Source organism: Lichenostomus cassidix, chromosome 5 (assembly GCF_008360975.1).
Source record: "Lichenostomus cassidix isolate B80296 chromosome 5, HeHo_3.0, whole genome shotgun sequence".
In the NCBI taxonomy this organism is placed as follows: domain Eukaryota; kingdom Metazoa; phylum Chordata; class Aves; order Passeriformes; family Meliphagidae; genus Lichenostomus; species Lichenostomus cassidix.
The window spans coordinates 5,665,412-5,682,748 of NC_139486.1; the positions used below are offsets into that span (position 1 = coordinate 5,665,412).

Consider the following 17,337-nt stretch of genomic DNA (forward strand, 5'->3'; position numbering starts at 1 on the left):
GTGTTGGTTTCAGGTAAAATAAAATATTTTAGTCTGGATGTTCCTAATGAATGCAAAGGAAAATGGGAAACAGTATCAGCTTCACATGAGTATTTAGGGATTTACATAAAACTGAGGCCTCCATCTGTTCTCCTCCTTATTTAATCAAAGTATGGGCTTAAATCTGTAGTCCACTGTATTTGGAGCAAAGCCTTCAACTTGAAAAATACTACCTTTTCCTTAAGCATCTTACCAACTGTGCTGTTCTACAGGTTGTACATCTTTCATTCTTCTCTGTTGAAATTGCTTAATTTAAAACAAAAATTACAATGTCATTGGAGCAGGAGTTGGAAATGTGTATTGCTTTGGCTACGAGAGCAGGCAATAGAAATGCATTTTTCTGCATCATGATGGAGATTGCAGTATTTCTGTGAAATAAAATGACTTCAGCAGAAGAGGTAGAGAAAAATTAAAATATCACCCCTGCTTGCTAAGGGACTTGAATGCAGATTTGCTCACCCAAAAGTGTTTCCAAGGAGTGTCTAAAGGGAAAGTTTTTCCCCTTCAGAAATGCCAAAGTTACTCATTTAGCTAATTTCGGGTTTGGGGATTTTGTTTTTCATTGTGTATTTTTTGAAAACTCTTTGCCTGGAGTTCCACGTTAGTCACACCTGCCTCTGTGTCTGGTTCCCACTGCTCTGCACCCACAGCTTTCGTGACTGAATGATTTGCACTGAGATGGGAACACCAGGCTTTAATGAGCTTTAAACTGGACCTTTGAGATCAGCAAACCTGGGATAACCTTGAACAGAGGCAGGAAGCCAGTGTCTGCCACCCTTTCTCCTCTGAAGATCCTTACTACATGTACAGTCCTTACCACAACAGGGATAAGGGAAAAAACCTCAAACTTCATCCTTTCAAATACAGTTTCTACATTATTAGTGAGATGGTCAGAGTAGAGCAAGTGGCAGATACGTGTATAGCACACTTTTCCTGGCAAAACTCCCTGGTGCAGGGAAATTGCATTTGACAGATGCTTCGGAAAAGGACCAGATCATCTGCAATTGTAATTTTGGGGGTTTTTTTACGAATGTCAAACTCGAGCAGCAGCTGTGCAAAGAACACCTCTTCTAGTGAGTGACGCTGAAGCAGCTCATTTTGTCATTTCTTCTGGGTCTAGACTAAACAAGGCCATTAAGCCAATGTGCCATAGCTGAGGGTGAGGACAAAGACAGCCTTTTCTGAGTCAGGATGAAGCCTGTTTTCCAGGGCAGGTTTGCCAGTGGAAGGCAGAATCTCAGCCGGACCTTAGAAACGCAGCCTCAGAAAACCTTTCTGCCGTTACTGCTTCATGGAACTGCTAAAAATATTGAATGGAAAATGCAAGTATTAAGGAAATGAGGTAGATTTGGCCTTTCTGAGCTGGATGGCTTCCAGTTTCATCAGCTTCCCGGAATCCTTGCAGTGAAAATGAAGAGCTCCTTGTAAATCTCAGGGAACTGTCAGTGTTTTTCCTCTCATGTGGCCGTGCTGGTTTACAGGGTTTGGTGCATGGGGAGACCTGTCAACATCAAGCAGTGAGTTCAGAGCTCACAGCTGCTGGGATAGCTTGAGACAAATGCTCAAACCACAGCTTTCCCAGGGAATTATCTTATGGGGCAGCTGGAGAGAGCAGGCTCCAGGCTGAGCCTGCCACTGTGCTGGCCCATGAGACTTGCCCTGAGAGGGACATGTGGGATGATCTCGGTCACTTTGCTGAGCAAAAAGCATTGAGCAGCCTTCTGTGGTCACGGGAGGTCCTCTTCTGAAATGATCTGCACGTAGCCAAGGGCCTGAGCAAGTGAGAGCCAGAGTAACGTCACATTACGGGCTATGTGAAAATAGAAAATACAAGTGTTGGGTTTCACACTGCTGGACAGGAGTCAGGAGGAGACAACAGACACTGTTAATGGGTTTAACGTGCAGTGTGGAGGAGCCAAGGGCTGGAGCTCTGCCTCGTGTGGTTAAAACTATGCTTACCCAGCGAGAGGCAGACAGTTCAAATTTAATGGCAATTACAGAGATAGAGGCTCTCTGGGAGGACACAGCCAGAGCAGTGCTCTCGCACCTGCAGGACTCCTGCCATCTCAGAGTTGGGATGACCATGGTGCATTCCACAGCCAGCAGGGATCTGGGGGTTCCTGCAGCATGTCCTGTGGGGCAGAGGCTGGGAAGTGGCAGCATGCCCTGGTGATGTGGTCAGCAGAGCTGGCCCAGCCCCATAGCTGTGTCTTGCCTCTGCTCTTCCATGTACGTGACTGTGTTTCTGCTGGCTCAGATGGAAGGATGCTGTATTTTGAGGTATTCCTAGAGCATGCCAGGATGTGGTGGATGTTTCTGGGAACAGGGGCAGGTTTGCTAGGGGGATCTCCAAGCGAGTTCACCAAAATTACCCTTCCAATTGTACCTTTAGGGGCACACCTCAACAGCCAGCACTGCCCAGGACTGAGAAGGTGCTTGCTGCATTTAAACCCCAGCTAAGAATAAACTGTGCATTTCAACCCCACCGTGGCAGATTCCTGAAAACAAGGCCTGCCTTCATGCTTGGAGGGCTTCCTTGCTCTGCCAGGAACCACAGGGAAGAGCAACAGGAGCTTTGGCTGCAAAGTGCTGCTGAAGACGAGCTGTCATGGGCCACCACACACAAACCTCTCCCTGTGCTCGCCTAAAGCCTTTCCAGGACAAGCCTTTGCCCACATGCCTCAGCCATCATTTGTGATTCTCAGAAGGGAAAAAATAAGTGTCTCCTGCTGAGCATCCCACCCAGAGCAAACACTGCAGCATGAGACAGGCATGGGCACTGTCCTTGGCATCCAAATTTCTGTGGCCACTGGCTAGCTCATGGGCCTGCTGGGAAGGGCAGCAGGAAGGCTTTTTGCTGTCTTGTGTTGCCAAGCTGTGTTAAAGTTGAAGAGAGAGGATGTGTGATCTTGTGATTAAGATCCAGAGCTGGGATTCAGGAAGCTGGTGTTCAGCCTTGTCTCTGGGGGACATGGGCAAATTTCTGAACTCCTATCCTTTGCTTTCCCATCCATTCAAAAGAGGCTAAGAATACTTTCCCTTATCTCTCCAGGAGAGGATGTGGCTCCGATTGTCTTACACAATGTGTCCTTGATCTTTCCACTGCTGCAGTCTAGCTGAGGGAGGGCTGTCTGCAGTCCCGTGGGCTGTGGAAATGCCAGTGCACAACAGAGCCATCAACCCGCTGATTTTCACTTTAGGATCAGAGATGGAGGATGAACAGGATCAAGATGGATTCAGATTTCAGCTCCAACACAGGTTTTTGTATTGATATGGAGATGTTAGGACCCTCCCTATTGCTCCCCCTTCCCAGGGAAATAGATATCCAACCAAAGGGCAAAATAGATCAAGATCCAGCATGGATTTTGTGAAAGGACCCTGAGACACTCAAATGCATTTAGTTTTTTGATCTTGATGTGGACATCAGAATGACTTTGAAGGTGGCTTTGTCTTGCCCCTGCCCTGTCACAAAGCTGCTGTGAGGGCTCTGGGCAACTCTTGGGCCAACACCTGAGATGGTTCAATAAATGAACTGTAACCTCTTTGTGCTGCACAGAGCAGCTCCTCTCCTGCATCTGCAGTGGTGCCTGGAGCTCCTCTGGCAGCTGCAAAGCAGAGGTGCAATGAGCTGGTGTATTTTTAGGCAGGCATTGCCTAAGTCTGCAGATGACCCTCTGCTTTCTGGTCGTGTTCCTGACAGTGCTTCTGGCTGCAGGCTATTCCTGTGGGCAATCTCAAGGTCGGGCAGGCTGATAAGCTTTGTTAGGGCTCTGTCATTTTGGCAGCTCTGCTTTCCATGAGGAGCTCCCAGGCTGTCAGAGGTGACGTATTGGAAAAAGTGTCCCTCCAGCTTGTTGGGTTTGTTGGGCTGCAGGTCTGCTGTGACAGTGACAAGGCAGTCCCCACTCCAGTGAGCACTGTGGGGGATGTTCACTACTTAGATTAGTGCTCTGCTGGAGCTGATACAGCTGGGAGGACTTTAAGACCTTTCCTTGTGATGGAGGCATCCCATGCTGCCCGAAGATCCCCCCTGTCCCTGTGGAGTGAAGTCGGCAGGGAGTTTCTTTTCTTCTCAGCTGAGATAACACTCCAGATGGGGTTTATCAGTCAGGTTGATTACAATGAAATCTGGGACTGAAGCCCCAACACCTCAGGAGAATAGGGGATGTGCTGCCCCTCTGCAGAGACCTTGCTCTGCTACCCAGCTCCTCAGCTTTGCTGAATCAGAGTGTGGCCCATGCAGAGCATTTTGCTGCATCATAACATCCTTACACAATCTGACAGCTCTGGCAACCTCTGCTCCAGTAAGTCCCAGAGCTAAATGAACAGGAGCCCTGCCAGCCAGGCTTGTGGTGTGTTTGGAAAGCCATGTGGGCGAACTCCTGCAGCACCTGCAGAATGATGCTTGTCCCTCCCTCCCTTTTGTGAGAGATTAAGCAAAAGAAAACCCCTCCTGCATGACTTCTGTTTATTTTTTTATGATGATGAGGCTTGTCCAGGTTGCAGGTTGCTGCCTTCATCTGTGTGGAGATGCTGCAAGCCTGAGGTGACTCTGAATGATTCTTGTTGCAGGGACTTGAAGCTGGACAATGTTCTGCTGGACTACGAGGGGCACTGCAAGCTGGCAGACTTTGGAATGTGCAAAGAGGGCATTCACGATGGCATCACCACAGCCACCTTCTGTGGCACGCCAGACTACATCGCTCCAGAGGTACAGGAAACCTTTCTTTGACTGGGAAAATGTCCACCATGTGAAGTGTAGGTTAGCTTTGGAATAGCCAGTGCACTCCCTGGTGTCTTTGGCTGTGCCTTATTTGATTGCTGAGCTCAAGGTTTTCTCCTGGATGTATTATCAGCCCCTTGTGAAGTAAGCCATGAGTAAATCTTCAGGCTGCTGTATGCACCAAAATAAGTCTTCATTTTTCTTTAGAAAATGTGAGGTGGAAAATGGAAATACAGCTGCAGAAATCTTGAGAGGCACATAGAGATGCTGTCCCAACTTGATTTGAAAGGAGATTGAATTCTCCTTCATTATTCAGTTTCTTTTTCTACCTCCTCACACTCCCTGTCATTCCCTAATCTCACTACAAAATTAATAAACACCTCTTTAAGGAACAGCTCCCCTCCAGATGCTGCCAGATGTTCTGGCAGGATTTCAGATCCTTCAGCACAATTGAATTGCTGTCTGTGGTCGATGTTTGCACCATTCCCACACACTTGCACTGCTTCCCCTCTCCAGCTGAAAGCCTTGCAGTTGGGGCCAGGTAAGAGTTTTCTTCCCAAGGGCAAGGAGGAGGTGATGTCAGCTCCCACACATGGCTGCTCTGCTGCTTCTGAGGCTCAGCCAGTTTTGCTGAAGTGCCCCTTCTCCAGCTCAGCTCCAGCCTCATTCTAAGGCCTTTCCAGGTGACCCAGCCAAGGTAATTCAGCCCTTGCTGAAAGCATCTGATGTACCTTTTGCTGATCTGGTGGTTCCCAGAGTGAGATCACTTTATGTTCCTGGACATCCACCAGCCTAACAGAGAGCGCTGCTAGGGCACAGCAAGACCTTCTGCATTAATGTTTCCAAATCCCTTTTCCCTCCCCTGCTCAGTCACACAGCTCCAAGGTTGACATTTCTTTCCCACGTGTTCTGCAGATCCTGCAGGAGATGCTGTATGGCCCTGATGTGGACTGGTGGGCCATGGGAGTGCTGCTGTACGAGATGCTGTGTGGCCACGCGCCCTTCGAGGCCGAGAACGAGGATGACCTCTTTGAGGCCATTCTGAACGATGAAGTCGTCTACCCAACGTGGCTCCAGCAGGATGCAGTGGCAATCCTCAAGGCAGTGAGTTCCTTTGGCTGTTTGCTCTCTGTCCTGGCTTTCTCCAGCCTTATTCCAGCAAAAGAGAGCAGGGCCAGGGTATTGGCATGCAGAAATCACAGTTACCCTGACCCTGACCCTCTTCTTATCTCAGATTGAAGGGTAAACAGAAAAAACATCCTGCCACACTTAGGTGTGTTTGCATAGTTATGGCCTTTGCATGGTTCAGTAGCCAACTTGGCAAGCACAGTGTGAGCTGTCTGTGTGTCTGGGCATTCCCCTGCTTGCTTAATGATTGACAGTGTGTGCTCGTCCTCCAGAACAGAAGCAGCAGGTAAACACAGAGTTTAATCAGTAGCAACCATATGGCCAAGGAGTGAAGGCTTCCTGGTAATCCTCCCTGGTAACACTGACATCCCCCAGGATTGCTGCCTATCTTCATGCAAAGACAGGGGTTTGATTTTTGTGTGTTTGGGAGGAAAAAAACTGGGCTGTACAGCACAAAATTCGGGGAGAGCTGTGACACTTTGTTGCTGGTGACACTTTGTCCTTGTCCAGCCACATATATTCCTGACTTTTTCCATGAGTTCTTTTATCCACATGCCTCACATCTTTGCCTGTGACATGGGAATTAAGCTTTTAAGATTTTGGGCTGTGTGTGAGACTAGTGCACTGGGACTGTCTGGCTTTTCTGTAATGAGTCTAAAGGTGATTTTATGACAAGAGTGTTAAATTACAAATTGGGAGATCTAACTTGGCTGTTCTGCTACTGACTTCTTCCTGGCCCTCATCAAATCACTAAATATATTTAAGAACCTTTTGGAAAGAAAAGGATCAGAGTGTTCTTGCAAATGCACTGTGGACAAAGATACATTTAAGAATGGATCTCAGTAAATATTGTGGTAATAGAGGATCTAAGAAATAATTGGATAAGGTAGTAATTTATAGAAACTTGTGGAGAACTTATCCAAAGAAATGGGGTAATCTGTGATGAGATCATTTAAGGGAAAGAGGAGAGTTTGTTTTCATGGGCTTTTTAGTAGTGAAAATCTGGAAATTTTCTGCTGAAGTGTTTCTGTTGTATATGAGTTAAGCAACTACTTCCTGTAGCTGAAAACACATCTGATAAATTCCACAGAAATCAACTGACAATAAAATCCACTCCTGGAGGAGTCAGAGGAGCTTTAAAATCACCAGTTGTGCTCAGAATTGACTGTTTGTCATGCTTGAGGCCCTTTTGGGTTCTGGAAATAACTCACTACATATTTAAAACGTAAATATGTGAAGTTCAGACTCATTGCAGCTTCTGCAGCAGCATTCATGTGGTTGGATGGGGACTCCTAAGTACCTCTAAAGTACCAATTGCTCTTCTGCAGTGACAAGTAATGGCAGAGTGGGTTTGTTGCAGGTATCTTGCATAATTAAGAGATGGAGGTAAAATGTATAGATGCTCATCATAACAGGAACCTCAGGGTGTAATAAAATATGATTTGTGTTTCAGCCTCTTGATGAAATGAGTGTTTTCCTCACACTGCTAGGGCCTCCCAGAAACAGCCAGTGCAAGCTGCAATCACCCCAGGCTGCTCTAGCTTGTGTTCAGAGTCCAAATTTTAACAGCTTAAGGTCCCTTCTGTGGTTAACAGGCAAGGAACAGGATGAGGGGCACTGGAGAAAGAGAGCCAGAACTGAGGAGGGAGATGAGAATTTAAATAGAGAACAATTGAGCATCTCCAAAACACAGTCAGCTTAGTAACTGCTGTTTCCTTGCCTGAAAAAGTCTCCTCTCCAGTCCTTCTGCTTGTCTGCTGTATTATGTGTTGCTGGTGACACACAAATGAAAGCAAAACTGCCTCTCTGAAATGCACATGCATTGCTCCAGAGAAGCACTGTGTCTGCTCTGGGGAAAAAGGCTGAAATTTAGGGCATTCACCAGGAGTCTTGTGATTAACTAGTGGGAAGTTAGAACTGAAATGTTTACTGGACCTTCAGTTCTTCAGTTTTTCTGCTCCCTGGGTGGCTGCTACCTGGAAGTGACTTTAGCATCTTATTTCACATTCTGGTGATAGTTGGCTACAGCCTGAATTTGTGCAGCTGCACAGTAGCTGCTTTTGAGCCCCAGAGCTGTTCACTGGAAGAGCTCCTTCTTTCCTAATTTCTTTCTTATGCTGGGTTTTTAGAGGCATCAGAGCATGTTTGCTCTAGTGGGGAGGAAACATCCTGTCGTGCAGTTGTCTGGGGCTCTAGCTTACAATGGAAACCACACACACACACTTTGATTTCTTTCAAGTGATAACAAATGTTATCACTGCTGAGGTGTTACATTTGCAGTGCACTGATAATGTCTGGTCAGTATTTTTAGGTGTTGGTATAACACAGAGTAGTAAACCTGGGTTTTTTGGGGTTTTTTTTGAGGAAGATAGTAGATTTTCTAGCTTCTAAATATGTATATTTTCTCTTACACAGACTTCTGATGCTAATATTTCTCTTAGATACAGCATTATGGCTAAATAAGCATCTACTAATTGCTATTTTGTTTTTCTCCAACAAAACATGCACTTGAGCTCCCTGATTTAATGCTGTGACAGTGCTTTCTAACCATGATGCTAAGAGCTCTGGAGAATCAGCATCCAACTACTGCAGTGACATAAATGATTATAAGTAATTACATGGCATGAGAAGCCTGCAGAAGATCAGGGAATTAAACCTGGGTTCTCTTGTATTGCAGGCTAAAGCCTTAATAGCCTTAATAACTGGGTTATCCCCTTGCTAAAAGTTCTGGCCTCTAACCTTGAACAGGACTAGTGAGAATTCACTGAATGGTACAAAGCTTTGAAATGAAAACCAAATTCTTCTGCCAGGAGGGTGTGCTTAGGTGTAGATTCTTAGAGATGTTCTACAAATAGATATATCTAGGTTTAGAAAGCACTTGATCCATTTGCCTTTGTGAAGAGTTTCATTTCAAACAAGGTTTTTAGTAACTTTTAGGACTCATTTCACAAATGCTGTTGCCTTGATTTGCTTTCATTTTGCGTAATTGCATTTCAACAATTTCCCCCCATCAGAAACCACACAATTTCTGAAGATTGCACCCTGTTCATCTTTGCAATTTCTAGATAATAACAAAACTACGTCCTTAGGACCTCATTTACGTCACTGGGTGTTCCTGGAAGTTTTGTGAGCACTGATACCAAGGAAAACAAAACTAACAAAGTGCCCTGGGACTTCGTATAGAATTGAAAGCAGAAATATATTTGTGCTTCAGAAAAGAAACTTTTTCTCTGTTTCCCTTTGTAATGTTTTTTTGTCCTTGAAATTTTCCCTGAAGAGCTGGGGAGGGAGTGGGTGGGTCAGAGGTGAATCAGCAGGGTTTGATGGAGTCAATACACCCAGAGGAGGAAAGCTGAACATCTTACTTGTGTATCCTGCTCTGTCTGAATGTGTCACTGGGGAATTCAGGTACTGATGCTTCAAGGCAGGAGGAGAGGACTCAAACTGGGGTCTCCTCTGCTTGTGTGAGTCCTCTGCTTGTGTGGGCGTGGATTTCCTTGTAGAAGTAATAAAATTGCTGAGGAGGAGAGTTGCTGCTGCATGGATTCAGACCACTTCAGCTTATTCTGGACTTAAGTTTTGCTTTGATTTTAATTTCTAAAGGAAAAAGATTTCTCCATCACCCTACCTGAATGCAGTCACAAGGGGTTTATGCCACAGGACCTATTGGGTTTGTGTGTGTAAAATAAATTCTTTCAAATACTCTTTGCTGTCAGCTAACAGAGCAGTCACCAGTGTTTGATGATGGAGAAACTGTGAGGAGAAACTGTGTGAGCATGCAGAGAGCAGAGACTGCTGCACCAGATCTCTTATGGTGAGAATGCAGCTTTGTTACAGCATATCAATATTCTGAATTTGTTAATTGTCACCAGCAAAAACTGCTGGAGCAGAGAGGGGAGCTTTCCAGGCAGCCAAAAGCTTTGAGATTCAGCTGAGTGAACTGCAAAATGAAATACAATCCTCTTGCTTCCCATAAGCAGGGTGGGTTTTTGGCAGTGTGTTCGCTTGCCTCATGTATGGCTTTCTCAGATGCAATTCAGCCACACTGCCTTGCTCACAGGCAGCTTAGCTGGAGGGCAGAATGGAGGGACACAGTGAAAATCAGGTCTCAGAAGTCGATGGCGTAATGGGAAGCAAATTCCCAGGGAAAGCTGCAGGGATTTTCCTTTCTGAGCGTGGTTTTTCAGATGAGGAGAGAAGGGCTAAGCCTATTGAGTCTCTCCATGGACTGGTGATCTCAAGTAGCAATGCTTGGCCCAAAGGTTTGGAAATTTGGATGAGCAATTGCAGCTTAGATGTTTTCACCCTCAGAGCCTGGTAACAGCAGGGGCTGGAAAGCAGCATCTCCCTGGGGAAGTGTTAGTACTGCTCTGCCTTCTGCACCCTGGATTTCCAAACTCCTGTCACAGCTGAGTTTGCCGAAGCCAAGGATGTCTCTTGGCGTTTTTATGCTAACCCCCAGTGTTAGTGAGAGCCCTGAAACACTTCTGGCTTAGCTGAAATGCTCCTTCCAAAAGCGAGGCTTAGGCAGCCTTGCCTGTAGCTTTATATTTCAGGGACACAAATGAGACTAAAGCCTGTTCTTCCTCCAACAGGTTAAACACCTGCATTTTTAGAAAAACACTACTGGAGTTGAGAGAGTGGGCAGAAGTGGTTGTATCTGCCTCCAAGTGGTTTTTGTGTGAAAAATGAACACCGGACAAGAAAAGAGGAAGGTGCAGAGGAAATTTGCTGTGGTTTTAGCAGCCTGTGATCTCACTCAGCACAGGTGGAACAGCACTGGGGAGTCCAAATGCACCTGGATTAGTGTGAAGAGTGAGAAGGGTGGGAAAGTGAGGGAGCTAGCTAGAGAGCAAGCCTGAGAAAAATTGCATCATCATTACAGTGCCAACTTGAAGTTGATCTGTTTTTCTGGAGAACAGCAGCCTGGAAGTGAGGCTGACTCAAAAGGCAAATGGTCTGGTTGAGTGAGGTCACTCCTGCTTTGTGTCACTGAGCTCCTTTCCCCCCTTCCAGATACCACTGAGATTTTGTTTTTGCAGAATTGTGTAAAATCCCCTTTGCACAGTCAGGGTAACTCCAAGGGGCTGTCCTGTCTGGGAGTGGTACTTCAGACTCACCTGCAGCAATAATGGTGCTCTGGGGTTCAGCAGGAGCTGGGTCCTGCTCTGATGATCTGTATTTTATGGATTTGTTTCTGGCTGTCAGACAGGGTGAGGGAGCTGGGATTTCCTATGTGTACCCAGTGCATGCACAGAAAAAAGTTTGGTGGAAGGTGGGAAAGTGTGTGTGTGTGTGTGTGTGTGTGTGTGTGTGTGTGTGTGTGTGTATGTTAGGGTTTTCTTCTTCCCTAAATTTGCATCTGGTGCTAGGTGAGGAAGAACTGTATTTGAAGGGTACTTTCCTCTGTCCCTCCTTGTGGTGAAAAGGAGCAGTGTTTCCCATCATTTTCCAGGAATCCTAAGTGATTATAAAGTGAGATAAATTTTATTACTGTGTTGGTGTGTGTGAATTGAATCCAGGACTCCCTGGGGAGTACAAGTTATCATTCCAAAGAAATGCTGAGGAGCTCATCATGTCCCACATGGCTGGGGCACAGGACAGTCCAGCTTGGCAGGATAACAGCTCCAGCAGAGCCCTTGGAGACTCAGGCTGTGCAGTCACTTACCATCATGGCCTGAGAAGGAAGAAGATTGAAGGGACCACAGAATGCTTTGGGCTGGAAGGGACTTTAAACACTATCCAGTTCCAACCCCCTGCCATGGGCAGGGACACCTTCCAGCAGACCAGACTGCTCCAAGCCCTGTCCAGTCTGGCCTTGAACACTTCCAAGGAACATTCACAGCTTCTCTGGGCAACCTGTGCCAGTGCCTCACCACCCCACAGTCAAAAATTTCTTCCTTATATCTAGTCTATATCTGTCCTCTCAGTTTAAAACTTTTCCCCTTGTCCTGTCTCTATCTGCCTGTGGGAAAAGTTTCTCTCCCTCTTTTTTATAAGCTCCTTTTAAGTGCTGGAAGTGTCCACATACAGATACAAAATAAAATTGCCTAGGACATCCAGGGTTTGCTAAAGGAGAGAAAGCAAAGTGAGAAACTGAGCAGTGCCCCCCCTGAGGGTGCCACCCTGAGTGCCCAAACCCTTGGGGAGGACCCCTGATTCTGTTAAAGGCTTTGAGGATGATGAGTTCTCTGACCCAGACTGGCCCCACCACTGTGGGCAAATTGAAAATGCGTTTAATGAGGAGAGGAGGAAAATGCACAGAGATTTTACAGCAGAAAGACTTAGAGGCAGATTTTTAAACGTAATCAAAGCAAACAGTCTGCTGTGACAGAGGAGTGGAAGGGAAAGGGCTGTTTCCAACCTGCTGATGAGGATGTCTGAGCTCAGGAGAGGTGTGGGTGACCTAAGCTGCCTACTTACTGCAGCTGCTCACCCCTGACATCAGCAGGAGGGTGAGGTCCTCTGGACTTTGGAGGAGTTATTCTGTTCATACTCTGCAGTTGTTTGTGGTCAAACACTTCTGGAAATGGGAAGGTCAGAGGTAGCTGTCACCAGCTCAGATAGCACAGGAGTGTCTGCACCCTCCCTCAGCACTTCACTCATTATAACACAGGTGATTTCTGCTGCCTCCTTGCCTCACCTTTTCCCCAAGTCCTGGGCAGTCAGTTTGGCCACTGTGTACACCAGACCAAACCCCTGTGTTTGTGCTTCCCACCCCTCTCCTGAACACCTCCAAGGAGTGGAAGGAGGCAGCCAGAAGCTGATGGTGCAGGTTTGCCTGTGTTTGCCTTCTGTCACTCTGCAAAAAGCATGTGCCTTCTCACTTGTATCCTGCAGATCTGGGCCAGGTTCTTCCTTTCCAAGAGACAGAAAAAGGCAGATAATCTGTTTCACATTCAGTGCTGGAACAGCCAGAATGAACTTGTTTCTGAATGAACCAGATGTATTTTTTAGGCAAAGTTCAAAAGGAAAAGGGACAGCACAATGGTGGACCCACTGAAATCAAAGAGGGAGCAGGATGAGCTCATTGCTTTATCCTCAGAGCTGAGGAGCCTGCTAACACAGGCAGATAGATATTAAAAGTGCCTTCAAATATGCCAGTAAATTATTCTCCTTGGCATCTCTTCAGAGTTGGCAGTCTCCATAAATTCTCTTGCACCATTTGATTAAGCTTTGGCTTTCAGCATGAGGCTGATATTTAAATCTCTCTGTGAAGCTCCGTGCTGGATCTGTGTGCACATTTTTCCTTTATTTTGTTGTTCAAAAAAGCTTTCATCTTGCATTTCCTGGTTGGCTCCAAAGCCACTGCTGGAAAAGCAGGACTCTGGAGCCTGTTGTTTCCCAGCTGGGAAGGAGTTCTGCAGTTTTGAATGATCTCTGACCATTTCTGCCATGAACACACACCGTGGTGAGGTGACAGGACTGTGCCCCACCACAGGTTGCCTTCTTACCTCTTTTTCCTGAGCTTGCACATCCATATCTGTAACCTGCTGTCTCTTATTCTTTCCCTCCTAATTCTCAAACAGCAAACAGCTTTCCCCAGTGATTTTAATCTCTGCTGTTGATTGATCACACCTCTTTCTCAAGGGCTCCTCTTCCCCACAGGAATAGTCCTATGCTTGTGAATAATTCACTCTGAAAGAAAACTAAAGATATCTGTGTAGAGCTTGCCAAGGCCAAATTCATCCTGAAATTGTCATTAGGTCTTTCACCGTTCCCTTTCCAGCAGGCTGAAATTAGCTTCTCATTTAAGTGTGCAAGCTCAGATTTCCTTCAAAAAAAGCTCCTAACACAGCCTATTGTGTGACTCATCTTCCTCTTTGCTGATAGGGGTGGAGAAAAATGAAGGTGTATTCATTGTGCCAACATTGTCTTTTTTTCCTGCTCACTCCTTGGTGCTCAGGAAGGAGCAATTCCCATGTCTGAGCCTAAGGCTTGTGGCTCAGGCTCCCTCCTCAGCTCTGCCACAGCTAAACTGATACTACAGACCCATGAAAGGGGTTTGGTGAAGTTCATTAAAATCCAGTCTTGGGGAAAAGCCCAAAGAGAGAACGTGGGTCCAGCCTGGATTTGGGAATGGTTGCTGGATGATGGGGCCAGGTCTGGCTGTGCAGCCCCTGGCAGAGGGGGTCAGTCCATCCAACTGGGAGGTCTCTGCACTGTGACAGAGGTAACAAAACTCTGACTGTCTGAGCCATTCAGGGATTTAGGTCTTACTCATCCCTCCAGCTTTGAACTTTATGACATGCTGTGTCTTTTCAGGAACTTTAAAATTAAAAGAATTGAAATATAACCAGGACTACAAAAAAGGCTCCTTTGAAGTACTTTTTTTTTCTTAATTGGCCTTTGCAGGTTTGCCTGGTGCACTTTAGTCCCCTTTGTACTTGACCCTATGTAAATAGACCACCCAGGGTTGTGTAACAGATTCCCAGTTCCTCTTGACAGGACTATCAGAAAAGGATTAATTGTTTTCCATGCAACCCAAGGGAGATTTTACTCCTGCTTAAAATGGGAGCTTGATCATAGTCCCACTCTATTAATAAGTGTGATGCTCATTCTGCCTTCATGTTTGTGCTGCTCTGATTGATGTATTGATTTAGTAATGGACCTGCATATCCCCATGTTGTACCTCTAGCCTGACTGTGGTAATTGAAAAGCAGCAGCAGCAGGATTTTGATACTGTCTGAGCAGCCCCTGCAGCTGGTGACCCGTGTGGGAACTGGGGGTGACTCCTCACTTCTGAAAGCACAGCTTTCTGGAGTGACATCTTGACCAAAACCTATGTCAAATATTCCATGTATCTAATGACTGAAGTTAATTTTTCCTTATTATTACTTATTACAGAAGTACTGAAAACAGAAGTGTCAAAAATCACTACCTATCCTCAGGGGCCAATGCATTTGATACTTGTGGCCTTTTTATTCTACGTCAATGTTGATGAGTTATTTGTTGATGAGTGGGGAGAGGCAGGGAAACAGGTAGATTTTAGCACATCAAGGAAGTTTGTGGCTATTCAGACAACATTTCATCATGATAGTCAGCAAAGTCACATCAGTTTACATCGCCAGGAGATCCAGAGCCAGATGTGTCTGTCCCACATGGGAGTTGCTCTATCCACCTGGGTTTATTTATTTTGCTATTCTCTTGCTCAGCACTGTTTGCAATCCAGTTAATCCTTCTTGTTCCCTCGAGCTCTGGCTGGGCAGCATCGAGCAGCCATGTCTGCACCAGGGGAAAGCAAGATCAAATTTATCTGCTTAATACCCACTGCACTGACATTTTGTCCTTCTTGCCTGGGGCTGGCACACTGGACATGTGACTGCTGTCATGCTTATTGTTACAGTCTTCTGGCTTTTAGGGAGCTGAGCTGAAGACTTATTTTTACCTCCCTTCCCCTTTTTATCTGGTAAAGGAGATAACAGATATTTCACACTCTGTCTCTTCCTCCCCCCATTTTGCCCCTCCTTAAAATGCTTTCAGGGCAGTCTTGTACTTCTGAACCCTGTCAGTGTGCTTGCTGGACCTTCTCTGCACTGAAGGATTTCACCTGCTCCCACTTTTGTGTAGCCAGGGCTGCAGTGTGGGGGTACCACACCCTGTGGGGTCACATCCTGGCTCAGCACCACCATGAATTGCACTGGTAGGAATCAGGGCATTCAGCAATTGATCCCTCTGTGTGCTGGAGAGGAGCAGAACTACCACATGGCCTCTGAGCTAGAGACAATTCTGGCTCAAAATGAGAAGCTTTTTATTTAAAAAAAAAAAAGATTCCTGGCTTCCAGTCATTAAAAATAATACAGGCATTAACAGACAGAGCCATAGAACAATCTTTCTTCTCCTTTGTTTGAGGGCTAATGACACCCCAGACCGTGGGTTTGTTTGCCTTACATAATAAGCAGCCAAACTGTTTTCAGCAACTGCAGCATTCAGTCGAGAGATGCATGGAGGGAAGCCTTAATTAGAGTAATTGCTCTATTTATATAATGATTCCCTTTTGTCTGAGATCAAATGGATCTTTGAGAAATCTTATTTCCTTTCGAGTTAATTTCTGCCCTGTTAGTTTAGCTCATGAATCTTAATGAAGAGAAGCACCTTGGGTATCTCCTGATCTCCTCTCTCCCTCATTACTGGAGGGGAGGCTGTGGGGCATTAATCTCCTGTGCTGCTGCTCTTTACTTTGGTAGCAATGCGGGAGAAACACCAACAGGCAAATTTTAAAAGCATGAACAGGGAAATCTTTCATTCCTTTAACAGTTTGACTTGACTGTTACACTGCCCCAGTCTGAGGAGAGCCCTCTGAGGCATGTGGTGGGGTGCAGAGGAGGTGAGACTGAGGCACTGCAATCCTACCTGTGGCAGGCTGCCCTTGGGCTCCTGGCAAAACAAAATGATGAGTTTTCCTGGGTCTCTGTTCCCTGCCTGAATGATTGGGAATATTCTCCATCTCTGCTGTGTGCTTGTCTTTGAAAGGTGAGCTGCTGGGGCACAGGCTTTTCCTTACAGGGTAAATACACCAGAGTCCTGGTGGGAACTGGTGTGTCTAAAATGTTCTTTAGTACAAGAAAGAGTGATTTCTTCCTTGTCCAGATGCCTGGTAATGGGAAGGGACTGGCTGAGCAGAAAGTTGTGTTCCTCTTCCTGAAGTGCAGTACTCCTATGACAGGATTGAGCCTAGAACATGATGCAATCTTTGGTAATCTGTGATATTACTCATGAAATTAATAGTCCTGATGCAAATAACACATACAGCAGTTACGTAAAACCGATCAGGGATTCCAGGATTGAGAAAGGAGACTTGTAATTCAAGGAAATCAATGCAAGGAAACGGCCGCTTAGTGCAAACATCCCTGCAGTGACTCCTGGGCCGTTAGACTGATTTGCAGACTCAGCCTCTGGGGACAGAATTGCAATGCTGCATGTGAGCAGCACTGGAAGAGTCCACTACAGCCTTGCCCAGTGTACCAGGAGTCCTGGAACCCTTCCCAGCATGGTCCAAGCTGTGGGTTACAGGGAGGACCAGCACACATCCCCCTCACCTGCTGCAGGCTGAGCTCCCAGGGCTGACACAGATTTTCCCCCAATGGTTGGCACCGTTTTGGCAGCATTTTTTTCCTTGTAACTTCATGGGCCCTCTGTGGACTAATCCCCAGCTTCTAATTTCTTGTCATGGCTTGCTGCATTTTCTCTCAGTAAAGGTTTTCAAATGATCTCGTGAAGTCATGGTTTTGGCTCATGCCAGCTGCTGGTTTTGGCTGTGATGCTGCTGGAAGGGTTAGCTGAGGTCAGAGAAAACCTTGCTCGAGTTTTCTGCTCGGCAAACTGGTGTAGCCCAAAGGATCCCAGTCTGGGGATGTTCCCAAGGGGCTCCTTACCCTGGGAATGGGATAATTTCCCATGGCTGGATGTGGTCACAGAGCAAGGGCTTGACAGCCTGGTTCAGGTTT

The 17,337-nt window shown here is 46.2% G+C and overlaps 1 protein-coding gene across 1 annotated transcript in view; it reads left to right on the top strand.

Moving 5' to 3' along the window:
• Positions 1–17,337, top strand: part of PRKCH (protein kinase C eta) — a 111,387-nt gene that overhangs the window by 86,952 nt on the left and 7,098 nt on the right. The window contains exons 11-12 of the mRNA XM_085061120.1: positions 4,612–4,750; positions 5,678–5,866. Of these exons, the coding sequence (XP_084917246.1) occupies positions 4,612–4,750; positions 5,678–5,866 (328 nt within the window). The remainder of the gene's footprint in view (positions 1–4,611; positions 4,751–5,677; positions 5,867–17,337) is intronic.